The following is a 21,974-nucleotide window of genomic DNA, read 5'->3' as shown; positions in this document are numbered from 1 at the left end:
TTTACATTAGGTGGGGGGCTTTCACAAAGGCATTGTGGAGTGACATTGGAGTTTATGGTTGGCAGCCTCTGTGATAGTCCCAATAATTCTTGTCTCCTGTTAATATATTCATGTAAAAATCCCTTCCTTTGAACGTAGGCTGGGTCTGGCTTTTAATGATAGAATATGACAAACTCTTAGGATATAACTTTCAATATTAAGTTATAAAGAGACAATAGCATCCATTTGGGTGCCTTCTCTCACTCTTGCATTAACCTGCTCTGTGGGAAGCCAGCTGCCATTTTGGGGGTGGTTCTGTGCAGAGATTCACTGGGCAAGGAACTGAGGGAGCTCCCCAGCCAATGGCCTTCAGGGAACTGAGACCCTTACTCCAAAATCCCATGAGAAAATTAGTCTTCCAATAATCACGTGAGTGAACTTGGTGTTGGATTCCACCCCACTGAGGCTTCAGATGCAGCCATAGTCAACAGCGGACAGCTTGAACACCAACTCAGGAAAGACCTTGAGCCAGAAGTACCTGTTAAAGCTGTGCTCAGATTTCTGATCCACAGGAACTGGGAGGTAGTAGATGTTAGTTATTTTAAGTTGCTGCGTTTGGGGTCATTTTGTATGTAGCAATAGATAACTACTACATGGCTTAACCTGTGTGATGTTACGATAATTTACCAAAAACCTCTTATTTAATAGATAGTGGATTCAGCATTTACCCCAGTTCTTCTGATGCATTACTATAGACAAAAAGAATAAGAAGAAGAAGAAGAAGAAGAAGAAGAAGAAGAAGAAGAAGAAGAAAGAAAAAGAAAGAAAGAAAGAAAGAAAGAAAGAAAGAAAGAAAGAAAGAAAGAAAGAAAGAAAGAAAAGAATAAAAGGGAGGAAGGAAGGAAGGGAGAAAAGAAAGAAAGAAAGAGAAAGAGTGAGAGAGAAAGAAAATGAACTGCAGTGAAAACTTCTCATTGCAGCTTTCAGGAGTCCTTAAAGTTTTACCATTCTATTCAGAGGCTGCTTTTCTAAAACAGTGATTCCCTTGTGACTTGTATACCTTCATTACCATGAGAAGATGCCACTGGGATTCTGGAGAAGCTGGCTTGTGGAGCTGCTCTTCTTTACTGTCTCTCCATCAGGAACTGAGTCAAAATTTCCTTTCTGGCCCCAATTCATTGCCCTGTTCCCCCCATCATATGGTTATAACAGTAGTTCCTAAACATGGCTGGCCCCAACTAATGCTACTAAATTCTTGGGTCGGAGTGTGAAGCTAAGGGATCTCTATTTCATATGCTCCTCCAGTGACCCTGGTACAGCACGAGGACTGGGATCCACTGTATCAAAGAAAGTAGGTTGCCATTTCAGGGATCAGCTTCTGTCGTTCAGCATCTGAGGGCTGCTAGGCCAATCCGTGATGTGCTTTATTCATTCACAACACTGCTTGTGCATTGCTTGGTTCACAAATTTGGTGCACACTGCTCTGATAGCTCTTATGAGAGAATTGTTGGATATCTGTTCTTCCAGAGCAAAGGCCATCAGCTCTGGTTGCTTGAAAATTTTTGTTTGGTGGGTTTTGAACAGTACTAAGCTACAGTACCTCATTCATTCACTAAGAGCAGAAAGGATAGTGTCTGCCTATTTTATGGTAAAGGTTTATTTTAGAGGAAAAAAGAGAGTGAACTTGCTCTCTCTGAGTTGAGGGGTGGGGAGCAGAGAGAGAATCTCAGGCAGACTCCATGGTGAGTGAGGGGTCCAACGTGGGGTTTGATCCCAGGAGCCTGAGGTCGTGACCAGAGCTCAAATCAAGAATTAGCTGCCCAGGGGCACCTGGGTGGCTCAGTGGGTTAAAGCCTCTGTCTTCGGCTCAGGTCATGATCCCAGGGTCCTGGGATCGAGCCCCATATCAGGCTCTCTGCTCAGCAGGGAGCTTGCTTCCCCCTCTCTCTGCCTGCCTCTCTGCCTACTTCTGATCTCTGTCTGTCAAATAAATAAATAAAATCTTTAAAAAAAAAAAAAAGAATTAGCTGCCCAGCTGAATGAGCCCTCCCAAAGCCCCTGCTTTTCTCATGAGCAACTCTAGAACTGTTAATACATAAATTGTATTTAACTGGAAATTCCCTTAGAGAGATCTTCTAATCCATTGCTACTGAAAGTACAGGTCCATAGGCCAGCTGTGTCAGTATCACTTGGGAGCTCATTACAAATGCAGACTTTTAGGCCACATTCCAGGCCCTCTGAATCACAATCTGCATTTTATACTATCTCCAGATAATGTGCATTAAACTTTGAGAAGCAATGGTCTAATCCAACTCCTTGATTTTAAAGTTAAGATCCAGAAAGCTGGGGCACCTGGATGGCTCAGTCAGTTGAGCATCTGACTCTTGGTTTCAGCTCAGGTCATTATCTCAGGGTCCTGGGATTGAACCATATGTTGGTTCCACGCTCAATGCAGAGTCTACATGAGATTCTCTCCCTCTTGCTCTCCCTCCGCCTCTTTCCGTCCCCTGTGTGCATGCATTCTCTCTCTCTCTCAATGAATGAATAAATAAGTAAATTCTTTAAAAAAAAAAAAAAAAAAAGATCCACAAAGGTGAAAGTAATTGTGCTAGACAAATTAGTGCCAAAACCAGGATGAAAACTCAGGTCTTGTAACACCAATACTGTGCTATTCCCATTCTGTTAATGCTCTGTTGTCTTAGTGGTTTATTATATCTACAAACTGCTTAAGTATCCGGGGCATAGTTTGAAATGGAGAAAGCAGACTGCTATCCACCCAGTACAATGGTAAACTCATTTCAAACAGCTGTTGCACATTCAAATTTCCTCTCCCAGACAAGTTTAGTCATTTCATTTTCTCTTTCTTACACATCAATGAAAGACAAAGTCACCTGTCAGCCTGAAGATTGTAAAACCTGTCAAAATCGAGTTTTTCTAGTTTGGTTAAGTATTACTCTGCAACTATTTTGCATACCTTTGTCTTATTACGATTTTGATGAATGAGAGGGAGAAAATAAGACAAGCCATGTTTTGGGTGTCAGGCATTATTTAAGTTTTTTTTTTTTTTCCTCCCATTACACATCTTTCTATGAGGATGGGGGTTTTGGAGTGTTGTGATACATACACAACACCAAATGCTGGGCTGGCCATTTTTAGTATGAGCACAACTTTGGGGATAATGAGAAACTCCAGGTCATGTCCAGCCCAAGCTGGAGTTATAGGGAAGCTGACAACTTTCAGTATTAGAGAAGCACATTGGATGTGGGTATAACTAAAATCACTAGTAGCCTATCTGGGGAAGAAATGCATTTGGAATAAATGTGACTTCTTTCTCCCTGTACCCATCAAGGTTGATGGAAATGAAGATCTTGCTACTCTCACCATTGATGTAAAAATGCATAAGAGATGAACCTTGAAAACAGGCATCATGTCTATCAGCAAGATGGAGAATGGATTTTAGAGAGGCAGGTGTACTTAACAAACAAACATTTACTGAGCAACCACTAGATCTTAGAGATACAGCAGGAAACAACAGATATATGGCACCGGCCTCCATGGGGCTTACAGTCTAGAGACGGATACTAGACATTGAATACTTTTACTATGAATTATTCAACCTATAACCTAATTATTGTAATTCATGGAACTGATATCTGTGTTCAGGAAGACGCATTGTGATTCATGAAGGTGATATTGTTAGGATCTAAGACAATGCTCTCAGATGGGGAGAGAGGCAGACAGGATTGTTTTCCTTGATATCTTCAAGCATCCATCAAAGTTAGTAGTTTTTGGGTTTTTTTTTTTGTTTTTGTTTTTGTTTTAAGTAAACACCCATCTGCTTCCCATCACCTAAATTTTACTGTTAACCTTTTTACTTTATCACCTATTTCCCATCATCGGTCTCTCTATCCCTCTTGACTTTTTGTTCATTGCAAAGGAAATTTCAGACATTAGTACATTTCCTTTTCCTCTAGTATTGCACTATGCATATCAATGATGCAGGCTCCGTGTGCGCTTTTTCCTTTAGAGGTGAAATTTACATACAAAGAAATACACATATCCTAAGCTTTCAATTTCATGAATTCAACAATTCCATATACTTCAGCAACCCAAACCCCTAATAACACAAAGGCAGGGCAGGAAGACCTCTCAAGGCCATTCCCAGTCAAACCCTGCCCCCACTCCTCCCAACAGGTGATCACGGTTCTGATATTTTCCCCTACCATGATCAGTTTGTCTATTCTAGAAGAGAAAGTGGCTTTTGAGCTGTGTTCTGAAGGATGACTAGGAATCCACTTGGCCTTGGAAGGTTCAAGAGGGTTAACCATTCCAGGAAAATAACACATCATGTACAGTTTCTCAGATGGACAAGAATGTGCATGTCTGTGACCTAGAAAGCACAGGGCAGAGGAACATAGAAGGGGCAAGTGAAAAAGTGGAAACTAGACCAGTCAGAGCCTTGAGGCCATACTTATAATGATCAGGAATGTAGCAGAAGGACAGTGGGCAGCCCATAAATGGGTTCAGCAGGGAAGTGACATGCTCAGCTTTGAACTTCTGAACAATTCTCATGCCTCGCTGTAGAGAGCAGAACGTGGAGAAAGAGGAGGAGATTCAAGGAAGTGTGAAGACCCTGTTTCAGATGTTATGGAGAAAGAGAGGGGTAGCATATATGAGGGTCTTGGCCATGTCCATGCCTTCTTTAGTGCTGACCTCAGATGTGTTCTAACAACTCTAAATCACAATGTTTGGTTTTCCCTTTCTCTCTTCATTTTTCAGCAATAGCATCCAGAAAGCTTTTGTGGAAACTGTGGTTGAGAGAAATTAAGTAACTTGCCCAAAGTCACAAAGCCAGTAAGGGGCAGTGTCAAGGTTCTCACTCAGGTGTGTTTTGCAAAGTCTATACTTTACAGGACTTTGCTCTCTTCAGGGAATGATGGGACTTTCTCAGCCTTTCTAATTGGAATCATTCTTCCCTCATTATATCTGATTCTTCAACCACTCTAGAATTTTCAAGGTGGAAGACTGCCTCAGCTGGTAGCAATCCCAGCCAGCTAAGGTGTACTTTGAGGATAAGTTCATCATCTATAGCCCAGATTTTCCTTTAAACGATGGTTTGGGGTGCGGGCAGGTGATCCAACATGTCTCAACCAATACCCAGTTTTATTTATTCTTATTTATGCTGGTTGTCATTGTACCAAACACAGAAATGACCTGCAGGAGCCACCTGAAGTTTCTCGTGCTTGCAGAACAATACCTCTGTGTATAACATACATCCTTCTTCATACAACCCCAGTCTTTCCCTCTGCTCAAACTCCTCCCCAAAGCCACCCCGATATCACCCTTTTTTTTTCATGTCAGCAAGAATATCAAAAGCATGCTATTCACTTTTCTTCATTATTTATACTTCAAGTAACCGACCAAACGTGTTCTTGGAGTTATTTTGAATATTCTATTTACATTAACATGCTAGAGCCATATAAGGAACTTCTTGCTGATAATAGTAAAGAACTTCACAATAATATTGATCTTTCCAACATTAAGTGACCTCATTTTCTTCTTTCTTATACAGGTGCCATTCTCATCTGACAAGTAATACACTCCCCAGAACCCCATTCTTTCCCAGCCAGTTGTTCTACCCTACTCTATCATCCACTTACAAAAGTGTTTAGATACATATCTCATTATCTGTTTACGTGGTATTTTTCTGCTAGTCAAAGTTCAAGTGGTCCGTTCCTTTGAAACAAAACTCATCACAGATCCAATCTTCTGACCCACAGGAGAGACTCTGAACAGAGGTCTTCCTTCCTAACTCTGGCCCATTGTGGACACTAAGTCCACAGACTAACAATTCACTTCTTCCTTTCCCTCTAGACTGTATAGCTGAATCTTTCCACTGTATGATTTGCAAAAAAATGAACACAGTGAATCCAATCACTGGTCACTCAAACAGAAAAAGACTGGTGGCTCTTAATTAACAGGGTATAGGTCATAAGAGCAAGGCTCTCATGTAAATGACACATTCCAGCCCTCAGCAGTGCACAATATAAGGAGCCACTGTAGCTGCCCTGTGGGTCCCTGGGCTATAGGAAGACCAGGAAAGGTTTCACCGAGAGATCCTTCTTATTTTATTAGTGCGATAGTCACCCAGAGTCCAGTAGCCAGCCCTCAACCCAGAGACAAGAGAGGAACTCGAAGGCTAGTGTCCTTTTATGTGAAGGATCCTTGTTCCCGCTTCTGCATTTTGGCTGGAGTAGTACTCACAGGAGTCTACACACATGATAATACTGTATACAAGGAAACACACTCGGTCACGCCCAAGTGCGTGGAAAATGGGTGGAATCTGACTACACTCAGTGACCTGTCCGCGTTGGTTTCCTGGCTGTGACAGGTGCTGTGGCTGTCCAAGACGTCAATGTTGGAGAAGATCACAGGGAAGGTCTAAGGGACTTCTCCGTGTTATTTCTCAGGACTGTATGAGAATCTACAATTATCTCAGAATAAAACCTCGCGCTTAAAAGAAGCTGGTGCTCTGGCGATGGGCTGATACAGGACTTCTGACCCTGGTCACATCCATCCCTGTCTTCGGATGGGCTTCCTGGTTTTCCCAAGTGTTTACTCATCGCCGTTCCAGCATGCGGCAAAAGTACTCCACCAATTTCTAGCAACTGCCAAGTGGCTTACTTGTGTGTGTGTGCCTCTCTCTCTTTTTTTTCCCCTTAATCATGTTTGGCAGAAGTCTGTTTCTAATTTATTGATGTTTTCAAAGGAAAGAGCCAGCTTTTGCTTTTCTTCAGCCTCTGTGTTTATCTTCCATTGTATTCCATTAACATCTGTTCTTATATTTATTTACTTATTTTTTCCTTTCAATGACTATGTCTCATCTCTCGAAGTGAAGTCTGTGCTATTCAGAGCCACTCCACCATTCCTCATGACATGCTGCACTACTGCCGTGGTTCCGAGTCCTCCCGTTTTCTCTTTAATCCCTCTGAATGTGTTTATTTGATGGCCTCTTTGACTGCTGTGTTATTTTCAATTCTTGGGAGGCGTATTTCTCCATGTGCCACACCTGCCGTCTCTCCCTTGTCTTTCTTTTGCTTGTCTTTCTTTATATCTTATTTTTTTCCCACTCTGAGTTCATCTTTAGAGGAAGCGGTTTGGTTCTGGGGGAATTTACGTGTCTCGGATTATGAAAACACCTCCATACCATGGCTTCTCATTTGCTTTTCAGGACAGAAGGTTTTGAAATATTGTTTTTTATGTTTGCAGTTTGATACCACCCAAGTCGTCTGAACTGTAGACCCCAGACCCATATGGTAGAGGTCTGGGGTTTGCTTTATTTTGTTTTGTTTTCACCTCTGTTGGAAAGCTGTCCACTCCCATTTGGATATGCACATCCATGTTTGTAATTAGATCCTTGACCTAAGATCAAGACTAAAATAGTATGTGTCGATTATCTGTGTATGAAAGACAAAGCAGTTGTTAACACTCATATTCCTGGTGATGTATCAGTCATCCACTCCTTTTTCTTGGTGAAATTTCAGGTTTTAGCCAAGAATTTTTTTTTTAAGATTTTATTTATTTACTTGACAGATAGAGATCACAAGTAGGCAGAGAGGCAGGCTGAGAGAAAAGGAAGGAAGCAGATTCCCTGCTGAGCAGAGAGCCCAATGTGGGGCTCCATCTCAGGACCCTGAGATCATGACCTGAGCCAAAGGCAGAGGCTTAACCCACTGAGCCACCCAGGTGCCTTGCCAAGAATTTTTATATCAGACTTTTTAAACCAATGTTCTCTTTAAGAATTCTTTTTTGTAGCTCATCCTTTTTTATTCATAACTGTTTTGGTTTTTCTGATCCTATCTGTGTTTAACTGGCTTCCATGTTGAAGGAATCCATTAACTTATAGCATGATTTCCTTCAATATCACAAGGTTTTTACTCCCCTCACCTTATTTCTCCACCTCCTTAAGCCTCTGGAAGAGAATCAGCGCAGGTGTACTTTCTGAATCTTTGAGTAGCCGGGAATGTCTCCAGGAGCCTCGCAAATGAAGAAACAACTTATGTCCGTGTACAATTCGGGGGGTTCACAGACTTTATCCCTCAAAACTTTTCTTCGGTTACTTTCTGGCATTTCAATTTGGGCAACAGAACATAGAGTTAGCATAGTTTCTTTTCCTTTCTAGATAACCATTTTTTTTCCAGCCTAGATGTTTATCTAAGTGCTCCTTCATCCATAGTATTTAAGCAGAAGCATCAGGAAATTTGTTCAGTTTTTAAGTTGTACACAGAGAACTTTTTACATTTGAAAACTGTGGTTTTTATTCTGCCAAAGAGCTGTTTTTACAAATATCCTTTATTATTGCTTCTGTGTCATTTATTCTGCTCTCTTCTCTAGTAACATCAGTTATCTGTCTTTTCTGTGCCTGTTTTCTGTTCTCAGAAAATGACTTTTTGGTGCCTGAACAAATGAGCGCGCAGGAGCAGATAGGCACACAGCACATGGAGGCCTCCTAGTTCTCAGGTTTAACTTCCAGTCTCTGCCTGTTGCAGAGACTGGGAGAGAGGGGCCACAGCAAAAACCTTAGAAGTAAGAGAAACTCTCTGAGAAGTCCCTTAACAGAAAGCCCTTCCTATCTCACTAAAAATTTTTAAAAAATTGGCAAAGAGGTTAAGAGCACCTGATTGGCTTAAGGACATCATGATTTACTCCTAGATCTGGGAATAGGGTCATCCACCTGAGTCACGTGGAAAATGTGTGGACACCTAAACTCATTTGAGGGCTTTGCTGGAAAGGAAGAAGGTAGGAGATAGTGATTAGGGAAATAGTCAAAACTAGCTGCTTTTTTGCTTTTGAAAATTATGTTTTTCTCAGCCTTCAGAGTGTCATTCTCCTTATTTTTAATATGGTAAATTGTTCTAAGACCATGTTGTTTTGTTTCTGCTTACTTACCTTTAAAAAAAGGAGGAGAGATCTCTCCAGGACTGGTGTTTGCTACAAACAGAGCAGGCAGATTCTCATGGTTGTCCTCACTACCCCGATAGTGAGAACCCTTTTCCTGGGGGTTAGGCAGGAGGAGTAAGTGATGTTCGGAGGCCCCATCCCTCTGCAGACTGTCTGACACCATCCCTCCATCTGATATGACCACTGTGGAGGACGAATTCATGTTCGCCCCACAAAGAGGAGGATTGATCTCTATCAGAAGGAGCAAGGGAATCCAGAAGTCACCTTCCCCATGACTGTTCCTCTCCCAGTTTGGTTTCCCAATACTACATCTGCTTCCTGGGATATCAAGGTCTTTATCCTCCTTCGTTTGTCTTTGCCACATCAGAGACCATTGTGAATGTGATTGAGGAGAAGAAAGGGCTCAGAGGTGCCCAACCCCCCATATTTGATTGCTTAGTCTTTGATTCTTCGAGCCCAGAAAAGGAAATTAGAAAAAGGTGAAGCATTTATTTTCTATCCTTCATCCTAGTATTACTTCAGGTAACTAAGTGCATCAGTGTCAGTTGCTAAGTATATAATGTCCATTTCAGCTCGGCAAAATGTGGCACAGTGGGGCGGCCTTGTACTTACTATTAGTTTTACAAGTTCAACCCTATGCATTTGGTTAGTTAAGAGAGAGAAGGTAGAAGAAAATATAGGAGAAAATATTTGTGGCCTTGAGTTAGGCAGAGATTTCTCAGACAAGACAAAAATAAATAAATAAATAAATAAATAAATAATAACCATAAAAGCAGATAATTGATAAATTTGAATGATCAAAAATAAAACTTTTTCTTTTTTTAATTAAAGAATTTTTAAAATTTCTTTTCAGTTGAAGAATTCATTGTTTACGCACCACACCCAGTGCTCCATGCAATACGTGCCCTCCATGATACCCACCACCAGGCTCACCCAATCCCCCACCCCCTTCCCCTCCAAAACCCTCAGTTTGTTTCTCAGAGTTCACAGTCTCTCATGGTTTGTCTCCCCCTCCGATTTTCCCCAATTCACTTTTCCTCTCCTTCTCCTAATGTCCTCCGTGTTATTCATTATGTTCCACAAGTAAGTGAAACCATGTGATAATTGACTCTCTCTGCTTGACTATTCCACTCAGCATAATCTCTTCCAGTCCCTTCCATGTTGATACAAAAGTTGGGTATTCATCCTTTCTGATGGAGGCATAATACTCCATAGTAGATATGGACCACATCTTCTTTATCCATTTGTCTGTTGAACGGCATCTTGGTTCTTTCCACAGTTTGATGGCTGTGGCCATTGCTGCTGTGAACATTGGGGTGCAGATGACCCTTCTTTTCACTACATCTGTATCTTTGGGGTAAATACTCAGTAGCACAATTGCGGGGTCATAGGGAAGCTCTGTTTTTAATTTCTTAAGGAATCTCCACACTGTTTTCCAAAGTGGCTGCACCAACTTGCATTCCCACCAACAGTGTAAGAGGGTTCCCCTTTCTCCACATCCTCTCCAACACATGTGGTTTACTGTCTTGTTAATTTTGGCCATTCTAACTGGTATAAGGGTGTATCTCAATGTGGTTTTGATTTGAATCTCCCTGATGGCTAATGATGATGAACATTTTTTCACGTGTCTGTTAGCCATTTGTATGTCTTCTTTGGAGAAGTGTCTGTTCCTGACTTTTGCCCATTTTTTGATGTGATTATCTGTTTTGTGTGTGTTGAGTTTGAGGAGTTCTTTATAGATCTTGGATATCAGCCCTTTGTCTGTAGTGTCATTTGCAAATATCTTCTCCCATTCCATGGGCTGCCTCTTGTTTTGTTGACTGTTTCCTTTGCTGTGCAGAAGCTTTTTATCTTGATGAAGTCCCAAAAGTTCATTTTCACTTTTGTTTCCTTTGCCTTTGGAGACGTGTCTTGAAAGAAGTTGCTTGACTGATGTCGAAAAGGTTACTGCCTATGTTCTCCTCTAGGATTTTGATGGATTCCTGTCTCATCAAAAGACACTATTAAGAAAATAAAAAGGAGAGCCTCAGACTGGGAGTCAGGGACTTCCAAAAAATATAATGATAAAGGGCCTATATCATGATTACAACTCAATAATAAAATAACCCAGTTTAAAAAAAAAAAAAAAACAAATGGGCAAAAGATTTGAACAGACTCCTCACCCAAAGAAAGAAAACAAATGTCAAACTGGTACATAAAATACACATCTTTAAATGACAATGAGATCCTACTATACAACCACTAGAATGCCTAAAGTTAATAAAGTTTACCTAAAATTAATAAAACCTTACCAAACAAGTGTTGGTGAGGAAATGTAGTAATCGGAACAAATTACTGCTATTTGCAACATGGAAAAGCCTCAGAAGACTCCTGCTAAGTAAAAAAAACACAATCATAAAATACTGTATGCTGTATGATTATATATACATTTACATTCCAGAAAAAGCAACTGTTACAACAGAAAACAGAGCAGTGGTTGCCAGATGCCATGCCTGGAAGGGTTATGACTATTTGTAAGGTTCATATTTGAAGAGAAGTTTAGTTCATCTACCATTCCATCGAGTGAGAGCACATCCCGAGTGGCTTTGAAATGGGGGTGTGGATCTACTGTGCCTCTGGGGTCACAAGTCTATACACTTTTCCTAGTTGAAGTCCAGAATTTGGAACTACAGAATACATTTTTCTTACAACAGGGCTCCTGAACACAAGCCAACTACTTCATCTGAAGCTTCACCAAAGAAACTGCAATCTCTTTCAACTCTAGAGGGAAAATTCCCTTAAGTTGAATCAGGCAAAAGGTGATTTTATACAATTTCAGAGATTTTTAAGAAATTTTGACAAAATGAAGTGTTCATCTTTATGCACATAGGCAGTGTGATACTGACATGATTAATGGATATTCCTCCCAAATTCTGATGCTAGGCTGGTTCACAGACTTAGATTCCAGTGCTATTACAAGTTTATTTTCTTGAGGCTTTACTGATATTTGGTAGGAATGGTGCGGTTGAGGCTTCTTCCAATGGATCCCATTTTATAGCTATAGCGACCTTCTTAGATGATGTTGATGGTCATTGCCATTTCTAATGCCAATTACAAATAAAGATCTTAGTAACTTATCTGACATCTCATAGCTAGAAAGTTGTGAGGCCCATATTTGAAGCCAGATTTTGTCTTCAGATTCTGTGTTTTGACCCTGACATCTGCCGTTGCCACAGCGCTCACTGTGTTTGTGCTAATCACGTCTCCACTCTGAGGCAGTGAGCCAGCCTCATTCCCACCTCAAGCTCTCTCTCCAGGCTTAGACTCTCCCCTTTCAGCGAGCAGTCTCCAGATACTTATCCAACCACTCTTCATGCTCTCCTGCCCTAATGGCCACATGGATAGAGAGGAGTTGTGATGGATGAAATGAGAAATAGAGACTATAGGAATTTGGTTGGCTAGTGAAGAAATTCTGTCTGGATGCAGCAGAGGCTTCTGCTAAGATGAATGACTTAATCAAAGCTGTGTAGAAAGAACCATGGAGGCAGAAAGACCCGTGAGGAACCTGATTGGAATAGTCATGTCATGGGGACTTGAACTAGGGCAGTAGCAGCAGGAATGGAATAAGATATTTAGATGACCATGGAGTGTGTCATGAAGGAAAGAAGGAGAGAAGCCCTAAAAGACTCCCCAGATGCCTCGCCGGTCTGAGATTCTCTAATGCCAAACAGCAGAGCTTGTCCAACATCAGAACAGCTAATGTTTCTTCACGACTTAACAGAAGCCAGGCATTGTCCACATGCTTGCGAGCGGCCTCTCTTCAAATCTTTCACACTGACCTTCCCTATGTTATAGATGAAGACCCTGAGCTCAGACATTGTTATCTCTTGACCAAGGTCATGCTCATCTCGCAGGACGTGGCCAGGCTGTTTTTAAAATTGTTAGGTAAATGTTTTAGTGAGCATGAAACAAAAACTGGCATATTGCACCCATGATTTTATGTTTTATTATCATCCATAATGAAATAAATCTTAAAAATGTAGGACATTGGTTTTTTAAAAATTTAGGACATACTTGTATAGACGTGCACTCTTTGGTCTTATAGCTACGGACCACATATAGCTATTTAAACTTAAATTGAAATTAAGGTAAAGTAAAAACTCAGTTCCTGAGTCACACAAGCCACATTTCAGTTGCTCAATAGCCACAGCGGGCTAGGGGCTACCACCTTGAACAGTGCAAAGGTATTACACGTTCATCATCATAAAACACCCTATTGGGCAGTGCTGTGCAAGAGCTGCCTTCCACTAGATCGGTGTCTTTGACATTCACTGTAACTCTAAATCAGCTCTCTTTGGCACTTGACTTGGCTCTGGATAAGTCTATGTCCACCTGCACCTTCCGCCAGTCACCTGTCAGTGTTGAGTCCTGGAAATACGGCTAGTCTGAAATGAAATGAGACTACACTAAAGTAAGTGCAAAATGCACATTGGATTTCAAAGCCCTAGCATGAATAGTGCTAAATAGGGATGCTGGGATGGCTCAGGTGGTTAAGCAACTGCCTTCAGCTCAGGTCATGATCCTAGAGTCCCGGAATTGAGTTCTGCATCGGGCTCCCTGCTCAGTGGGGAGTCTGCCTCTCCCTCTGACCTCTCCCCTCTTATGCTTTCTCAAATAAATAAATAAAATCTTGAAAAAAGAGAGAGTAAAATATGTCATTGGTAATTTTATAGTGACTCTATGTTGAAATTCTCTTTCATGTATTGGATCAAATAAAATGTATTATTGAAATTAATTTCTCTTATCCCTTTTACCTTACTTTATTGCTATAAGAAAATGTTATTTGTATTTCCCTGATGCCAAGTGACATGGAGCGTATTTTCATGTGTCTCTTGGCCATTTGCATGTCTTCTCTGGGGAAATGTCTCTTCGTGTCCTCTGTCCATTTCTTGACTGGATCATTTGGTTTTTTGGGGTGTTGAGTTTGATAAGTTCTTTATAGATCTTGGATACTAGCCCTTTATCTGATATGTCATTTGCAAATATCTTTCCCATCGTGTAGGTTGCCTTTTAGTTTTATTGACTGTTTATTTTGCCATGGAGAAGCTTTTTATCTTGATGAGGTCCCAATAGTTCATTTTTGCTTTTGTTTCCCTTGCCTTTGGAGATGTGTCTAGCAAGAAGTGGCTGCAGCCGAGGTCAGATGAGGGTTACTGGAGGGGAGGTGGGTGGGGGGGATGGAGTAATTGGGTAATAGACATTAAGGAGGGAAGATGATGTGATGAGTACTGGGTGTTATATACAACTGATAAATTCTTGAAACAGTACATCTGAAACTAATGATGGCTAATTGAGTTTAAATTTTAGAAAAAAGAAAAATTTTAAATTACTTATATGGCTTGCGCTATATTTCCATGGGCCTCCAATAGACCTCTGCCCTATTGTGTGACTCAAGTGCTATTTCCCTTTTTCTTTCTCTAAATCTATGCTGTCCAATACAGTAGCCATAAACCACATGTGGATATTTAAATTGAAATGAATTAAAATGAAACAGAACTTAAAATTCAGTTCCTCAGTCACATTAGCCTTGGCGACATGCTCAGGAGACATCTGGGGTTAGTGGCTGTCGTACTGCACAGTACAAATATGGACCATTTCCATCATCGTGGGAAGTTCTATCAGACAGAGCTGATGCAGGTTGTACATAGTTGTGGCAAAAACCACAGAGGTGTGTGTGAGAGCCTAAAGCTTGAGAAACATTTCTGGGGTTCCCGGCTCTGCGGCACATCACCCTCCCATCTCCTGGGCACCTGTCCCTCCCCACCTCTGTTCGACTTGTTTATGCACACCTTATCTCTTCTTTCCTGCAAGGGCTATGGGGTGCTTATCTCCCTCTGAACACACTTTCCTCCACCTTCCTGTATGTACGCGGTGTCTAACACCATGCTTTGCACAATACAGGTTCTTAGTAAGTATTTGTTAACCAGTTGGAGTGGCAGTTCCTAGCAAGTAATTGGCAATATGTGGCTGGAGCTGGAGGGAGATCAATAATGCCTGGTAGCGGGGGGAATTAAAAAAAAAATAGAAAAGTCGAGACCAGAAGAGAAGGGAACTGGACAGTGGTGACGGGGGATCTCTTATGCATCACCCACCATCCCCTGACAGGCAGCCACAGGAGTTCCAGGGGAATTCACAGGCTTTAGGCAACAGCTATTGAAAAGGTGCAGAAGACCCCCCCAAATATGATTATGTAATAAATAAACATGCAAGACCCATGCATGGGAAGTTGAAATGGCATGGAAAATTAAGGGTCTGGTGAGGAGAAAAATGAGCAGTGTTCTCTCCCTGGGCCAGCTGGTTTGAGTTACATTTTATGAGCAGCATGTGAATTCTAGCGCCCTTGTTGAATTAGCAGCCGAATCGCACATTACTTTTAAGGCTCCCTCTCGAATAGGAACATCATAACGTTTTTTAATTGGGGCTGATAAAAACGTAGCATTACTTGTAGGTTCCTGAGAGAAGTGAGTTGTGAAATTGGGTTTTCATTAAACCTAATGATGGGAAATTAAGTATAGTGCGTCTGGTGAAATGGGGTGTGATAAAAGGCATCACTTCTGCATTATCAGAGGTTAATAAGGGAATAGGTGAGGTAAGATACATTGGAAAAGGGAGTCCAACCTAGCTGAATTAATAAACCTTGAAAGCCCCTTGGTTCTGAGTCTTCATAGCATCATTAGCACCGGCGTTGACGTTATTACAAATGTTACAGCGATACAAGTTGTTAAATTTCAAATGCATTTGTTTTCCATTCCAGTGTTGGTTTTGCTGACACCAAGTTTACAGTCTGTCTAGCAATGTGTTTAGGGAAAATATCCATATTGGTTTGGGGAACATTTGGCATCCTACAAAATTTGCCAGGTGCCCATTCCGAAGATGCCTTTCTCTGCCAGGGAGCCAGCCTCCTGGGCAGTCCACACCCCCAGGACCTTTGGGAGACCATGGGTGTCCAAAGACATCTGTCCCCATATGCGCTGGTGATTTAAGTGGGAGACACTCACAGGGCTCTGGGCACCAACTTCAGCTCCAGCTGTCCAGGGGATCGTGAAATACAGCATTTAGAGAAGCAAGCTCAAGTGCCCCTTCTCCATCCCCAGGCCCACCAGAGCATCACAGGAGTGATGGTCCCTAGAAGGAGGCCTCATACTTATGACAGCTGGGACACTTGCAAAAAATATATTTATATTGTTTCTTTAAAGAGAGGAATTCTTAAAAGCCTTCAGCAGCTTCCCACTGGCTTGGAGATTCTCACCCATTTGCTGCCTCCTTGGGCTACCTCTCATCATCTCTTATAGCTTTGCCCCTTCACATTTCCAGCCACCACCTTCTCTCCATCCTAGCCTCCTTGCTCTTCCCTCGATGTGCTGGGCTTCTCCAGTTTCTGTTCTCCTGCTTCAGATGGTTCTTCTGGTCGGTCTGCTGTACCAGACGATCAAGTCGTGAGGGTGAAATCTTTGTGCTGTGCATTCCCAGTGCCCACCACAGTCCCTGGCACGTTGAGAGTGAGTTTCCAATAAATCTGACTCCTGATCCCATGGGTGTGGTGGAGAGGGGTAGCCACAGCCATGTTTGTAAAGCTCTACTTTTAAACAATGCGGGTAAAGATGTGCTACCTCTTTCCTACAATCCCAGGAGAAGAAGTAAGGAGTATTTTTCTTCTGGGCAGTCAGGAAAGCTGTGCTAACATCTCACCTGGGCCCTTCTCCCCTGTCCGTAACCTGTATACTCTAGCTCTTTCTGTTAGCAGTCCTTTCCTTGCTTGGAACAGTTTTGCTCTTGCTGTCACAAAGAAAATGTCCCTTTTACACACAGAATCAATGTCTGGGGGATTATTGTGACATGAGCAACAGACAAGCTAAAGGAAACATGAATTTTGAAAAGACAAGTTGTAGAAAGTCAGGAACATATGCTAAAGCCTCCAGAGTAAACATGGCATGGGCTCAGTGGGGTACTTTGTGGATCCTGAAAATACGGGGGTGAGTCACATCAAATAGGACAGTTCTCAACTTGTGCATGCCACACCAGGAGGCTCTAGGGTGTAGACTGTCTATGTCTCTGGGAGGAGGTGGGGGACACTAAGCCTAGATGGTTGTGAGAATGACAGACTAGCCCTGAAAGACCAGCAGTGGAAGCTTGCCAGGGAGTCAGTAGGGCAAGGATGTTGTTGTTCTGGTCCAAGGGAAACGGGGGAATTCACATCTAGCCCCAGCAGGCTATTTTCCAGGATGGCCAAGCTAGCAGAGGGTAGTTAGAACAGTCCAGTGGGCATGAAGATTATTTTGAAGCAGAGTACAGATCTTGAGAAAGGAGTTGGGGCATAGGACCAGGCCTGGGAGAAGTAGCTGGCAGGACTAAAGGAAGAGGTTTGGGCTTCCTTACCTGCCAAGAAGGTTCACTGACACTCCTGGACCAAGAGTGTTAAGTGATAGGGAAACTAGACCAACAGGCAGAAGGTGATCACTATTGCAGAGCCCACAGCTAGAGAAAGCAGCTGAATGCGTCAGGGGGGTTCCTGCTATCAGTTGGGGGTCCAAGACTGGTTTCAGTTCCTCTCAAGGATGGAGGCAAATGGACCAGGAGCAGACATGGGGCTCTGATCTCCAGACACCTGGGGCTCTTCTCACTTGCAGGCAGGCACCAGAGATGATTTCCAGGCATCCACATTTCCTAAAGAGCTTTCTGGCTTCTCACTTGTTCTGGGGTTGGCCATGATTAGCCAAGACCACCCTTGTCAAGGACTGAGACAGACAGAGGATGATAAGCAACCTGGAATTTTGTCTCTGCTCCGCAATACGCACCCTTGGAATGGAAATAAACCAGGGGCTGTTGTGTTCTTTGGTTGGTTTGTCTTTTTGATTTTCTAAATCAACCGCCACAGCCACAGCCACGCAAGGGAAGCGGCATGTCTCTGTTCTTCCTGCAACTTCCTGATCGCCTGAATCCTGAATTAGTTCCCCCTGCCCTGGGGGAAGCAGGGAGGACAGAGGACGTAACTCGTAGGTGATACGTGTTTTGCCTCCTTCTCTTTGAAGCAGATGGCAGCCGTGGGGAGCTGTCCCAGCCTACCCTCACCATCCAGACTCACCCCTACCGGGCTTGCGACCCCGTGGAGATGAGCTATCCCCGGGACCAGTTCCAGCCTGCCATCCGGGTGGCCGACCTGCTCCAGCACATCACCCAGATGAAGAGAGGCCAGGGCTACGGGTTCAAGGAGGAATATGAGGTAAGAGACCAAGCAGCGTGCAGAGGTTTTATGGGTGCCAAATCCTTGCTACTCAAGGTCTGGTCTCCAGACCGGCAGTGTCAGCGTCACTTGGGAGCGTGCTGGAGAGACACCATCTTGGTCCCCTCCCAGACCTACTGAATCACTTTGCATTCATACCTTCCTGCCGTAGGAAGACAGAATGGCTCAAACCCCAGCCCACCTGTTTAAAAAAAAAAAAAAAAAAAAAAGCCAGTGACTTCTGGGAGACTTGCTTGCTCATAGTCACCTCTGGCCTTGTTATCTTGCTTCTGCCGTGTTCTCAACACCCATCCCACACCCCGCACCAAGTCCCTGTCACCTCTGGTGTCTGCTGTCTTCCCTCTCTCTGTACCTTCTCCGCACCCCTCCTCAAGCCTTTCCTCCCTCCCCAGAGCATCGCTACGGCAAAGGACTTTGTGAGTAGCACTTGTGACTGAGGCTTGAGGAATAAGAGAAGGTTATTCTTATTGCAGCAAAGTTCAGAAAATGCTTGAAAAGAAGTCCTCCTGAGGTTCTGGTCTTCTGACACAATGTCTGTCTAGTCCCTCTGAAATGTCCTTTGTGCTGTCTGCAAATTTTCCTGTTTTCTTTTGTTTGTTTGTTTGTTTGGCTTTTTTTTTCTTCCCTTCGTCCCAGCAGCCTGGAAAAGAATTCCTACGCTCCCCTCACTATTATGCAGAACAACCCAAGTTTCTCTGTCTCTCTCCTTTTGTTTGAGACCTGGTCCATTAGACCTCACCTTTTGCAAAGAATAAAATAAAATAGGAGGAAAAACTCATTAAGATGTTTTCCTGAACTAAAGAAGACCTCATGCCCCTGGAGGAATTTTGCAAGCCTCCTCCAGAAGCCAGCTCTGAAAACAAGCCTTTCTTTCTCTGATTCTCCTTATCCTCTCTCTCTCTCTCTCTCTCTCTCTCCTCCTTCCTTCCCAAAATATCTTTCCAGCATCTACTGTATGCCAGGCTCCGAGTTATATGTACTAGTTTTTTGTGGGTGGGTTTTTTTTCCCACATGCAGCATGTGCCCCAAATATGCTTGCTTGAGTTACACTGTGTGCAGTGGGAAGGCATTGACTCAGACTCTACACATTTGGAATTCTTGATAATGCAGGCTAAGTTTATCTCTCAGACTATATTCTGAGAAAGAGCTTACCAAGCAGTATTTCACAAGCTGTGTGAGGTCATGAAATTGTGCTAAATTGGGGGTCCAGACAGCCAGATTCCAACACAATAAACTGTGTGAGATTAGCATATCATTTTGCTACCTGCGTTTTAAGATTCTTTATTAGTTGAATGGAGAGAGTTTGGATAAGGCGATTTCTAAGGGACCTGTCCGGTCCTAAAACTTTATGAGCGTATAAAACACGGTGGCAGGGGGCGTATTTGACACATTTATGAGAACAAAAACGTTTATGTCCATGGGTGTGAGTAATGACCAGCTCAAGAGAACGTACATTTAATTTCAAATATGGTCCAAGTTAAAGACCTTTTTCATAGGCTCCATCTACAAATTTTGGAGGAGAATTGGGATAATAGTTGGAGGAGATGATCTCATCACCTTCCATCCCTGGGCCATATTTCCTAGGGGTTTTGTTGAATAGTCCCAGCCCCTGAAGGTTACACACACATGCTTATGCACACCTATGTAGATCTGCCTGGCGAGTAAATATCAGGAGAATGTGTGCTGTTGGTAAGGCACTTTTAGTGTCATGGTGGTTCAATAAGTCATTAGTCCTACTATTTCATGTTTTAAGGTTTGCATAGCATTAAGGGAGACAGATGACTTATCAGAAAGAGGAACAAATAGAAACACTATTCTAGAACCTGTGTTCTAACATTTGAAAACACAAATACAAACACATTTGACTCCTTTAGTGAATTTCTTTCCAGAATGAGATCTTTTTTTCTTCTTCTTCTTCTTTTTTTGCAAGTATCCATCCCTGTGTGATAGGATTTGGGTTGATCTTTAAAATTTATTTTTGTGCCTTTTTGCATTTTCCAAACTTTCTGGCATGGAAACGGTCTACTTTCATAGTGAGAGAGAAAACAGTGCCTGTTTTTCCATCATTTAGTCCCCAGACGGAAACATCGCTAACTAGACGAACCTTGCATTCAATCTGTTCAGATTATATTAATCAGTTAACTGGGATGTTTAGCTTCTAGTTAACACATTTTCTGATTAACTGGAGATGAATTGGGAAGCGTTATTTTATGGAAAGCTTTCCATGGTGTGCCTGTCCCCTTTCCTAGACTCTAGCTGGATATTGCTTTGATCCTCAAAGCTCCCATGATGTCTAGAATCTATGTAATGGCTATATGAGTCACAGGTCTGCTTGAAGACTGTGCTCCTTTATAGACATAAGGATCCTCGGCCTCCAATTCTACTATCAAACCAACATGCTATGTACTCTTTCTTGCCTGTCTCTCCTTCTCAGGTTTTTGTTTTGTTCTGTTTTGTTTTTCCATACAAATGAATGGATTTGACAAGTTGACATGCAAGTTGACCTCTCGGGGGTACCTGGCTGGCTCAGTCAGTTACGTGTCTGACTCTTGATTTCTGCTCAGGTCATGCTCTCAGGGGTCATGGGATCGAGCCAGTGAGGAGTGGGTCAAGTGTGGAGTGGGTCACTGTGCTCAGTGAAGAGTCTGGTCAAGATTCTCTCTCTCCCTCTGCCCCTCCTCCCACTCGTGCGCTCCCTCCATCTCTCAAGTAAATCTTTAAAAAAAAAATAAGGTGTCTGAAATCTTGACAGGGGAGGCTCTAGGGCTGGGGCTGAAATCATGAGAGAGTGTCTTTGCTTTCATATCTAGTGATTGCTGCAGGCTGTCTGCTGGGATCTTAGTAGGATTGCTGGCAGGAACAGGCCTGGAACTTCCTCACAGCATGGTAACCTCAGGATGTTGGACTTTTTACATGGTAGCTCATAGCTTCAAAGGTGAGCCTCTTAGTGACCGAAGTAGAAAGTACATCATCCCTTGTGACCTAACTTGGAGATCATAAAGAATCACTACCACCTCATTGTATTGGTCATAAGCAAGCAATAACGGCCTCTATTCTAGAGAAGTGGAATTAGACACCTTCTCTTTGAATGGACAGAGAGGAAGTTGCAGAACAGGAGATATTAGCAAATACAAGCTTTGGATGATCCAGCCTCCCACACGTACCATGGAAAAAGAAAGAGTAGAGCAAAGGAGGGAGATGGTATATTCCAGGGACAGAAAGTAAGTGGGGTTCCAATATTAAATAGGGTAGAAAGGTCATCCTTAATTAAAAGATAAGCTTTGAGCAGAGACATGGAGGAAGAAATCTAGAGGAAGTATGTTCCAGATCAGTGCAGTACACGGAGGCCAAGGGTAGACTAATAGACATGAGTAGAGTAATAGAAGATGACATTGGAGAAATAAAGAGGGATCTGACCATGTAGTGCCTTATAAGACTTTGCAAGGACTTTGGCTTTTACTCTGAATGAAATGCAAAGCTACTGCAGAAATTTGAGAAGACAAATTACCATCAGACATTATTTTGAAATGCTCTTCCTAGCTACTGTGTTGAGAAGAGACATAGGAAGGCAACAGTAAAATCAGGGAGACCAGCCATGAGGCCATGGCAGTAACCCAGGTGAGAGATAAAGGTGAGGCAGTGGAGGTGGTGAGAAATGGTTGGATTCTGGATATATGTTGTAGATAGAACCAACAGGATTTCCTAATACATTGGCATGGCATGTGAAAGAACCAAGAGTGGCTCCAGGGCTGTT

The 21,974-nt window shown here is 42.6% G+C and overlaps 2 protein-coding genes across 17 annotated transcripts in view; one reads left to right on the top strand and one right to left on the bottom strand.

Annotated features, from left to right (window-relative positions):
- Window positions 1-21,974, bottom strand: part of LOC309871534 (uncharacterized protein) — a 218,480-nt gene that overhangs the window by 1,661 nt on the left and 194,845 nt on the right. The gene's annotated exons all lie outside the window — the stretch shown is intronic.
- PTPRT (protein tyrosine phosphatase receptor type T) overlaps window positions 1-21,974 on the top strand; it is a 1,049,177-nt gene that overhangs the window by 931,078 nt on the left and 96,125 nt on the right. For 12 of the 16 annotated variants that reach the window (XM_082744638.1, XM_082744651.1, XM_082744650.1 and 9 more), the window contains one exon: window positions 18,009-18,199. In XM_082744638.1, coding sequence (XP_082600764.1) covers window positions 18,009-18,199 — 191 coding nt within the window. The remainder of the gene's footprint in view (window positions 1-18,008; window positions 18,200-21,974) is intronic. The other 4 variants (XM_082744637.1, XM_082744641.1, XM_082744639.1 and 1 more) reach the window with 1 other exon arrangement.

This window comes from Mustela nivalis (genome assembly GCF_964662115.1).
Source record: "Mustela nivalis genome assembly, chromosome: 8".
NCBI classification, from domain to species: Eukaryota; Metazoa; Chordata; class Mammalia; order Carnivora; family Mustelidae; genus Mustela; species Mustela nivalis.
Note: the sequence above shows the minus strand (reverse complement) of the source record. Positions and strands in the feature narration are given on the sequence as shown.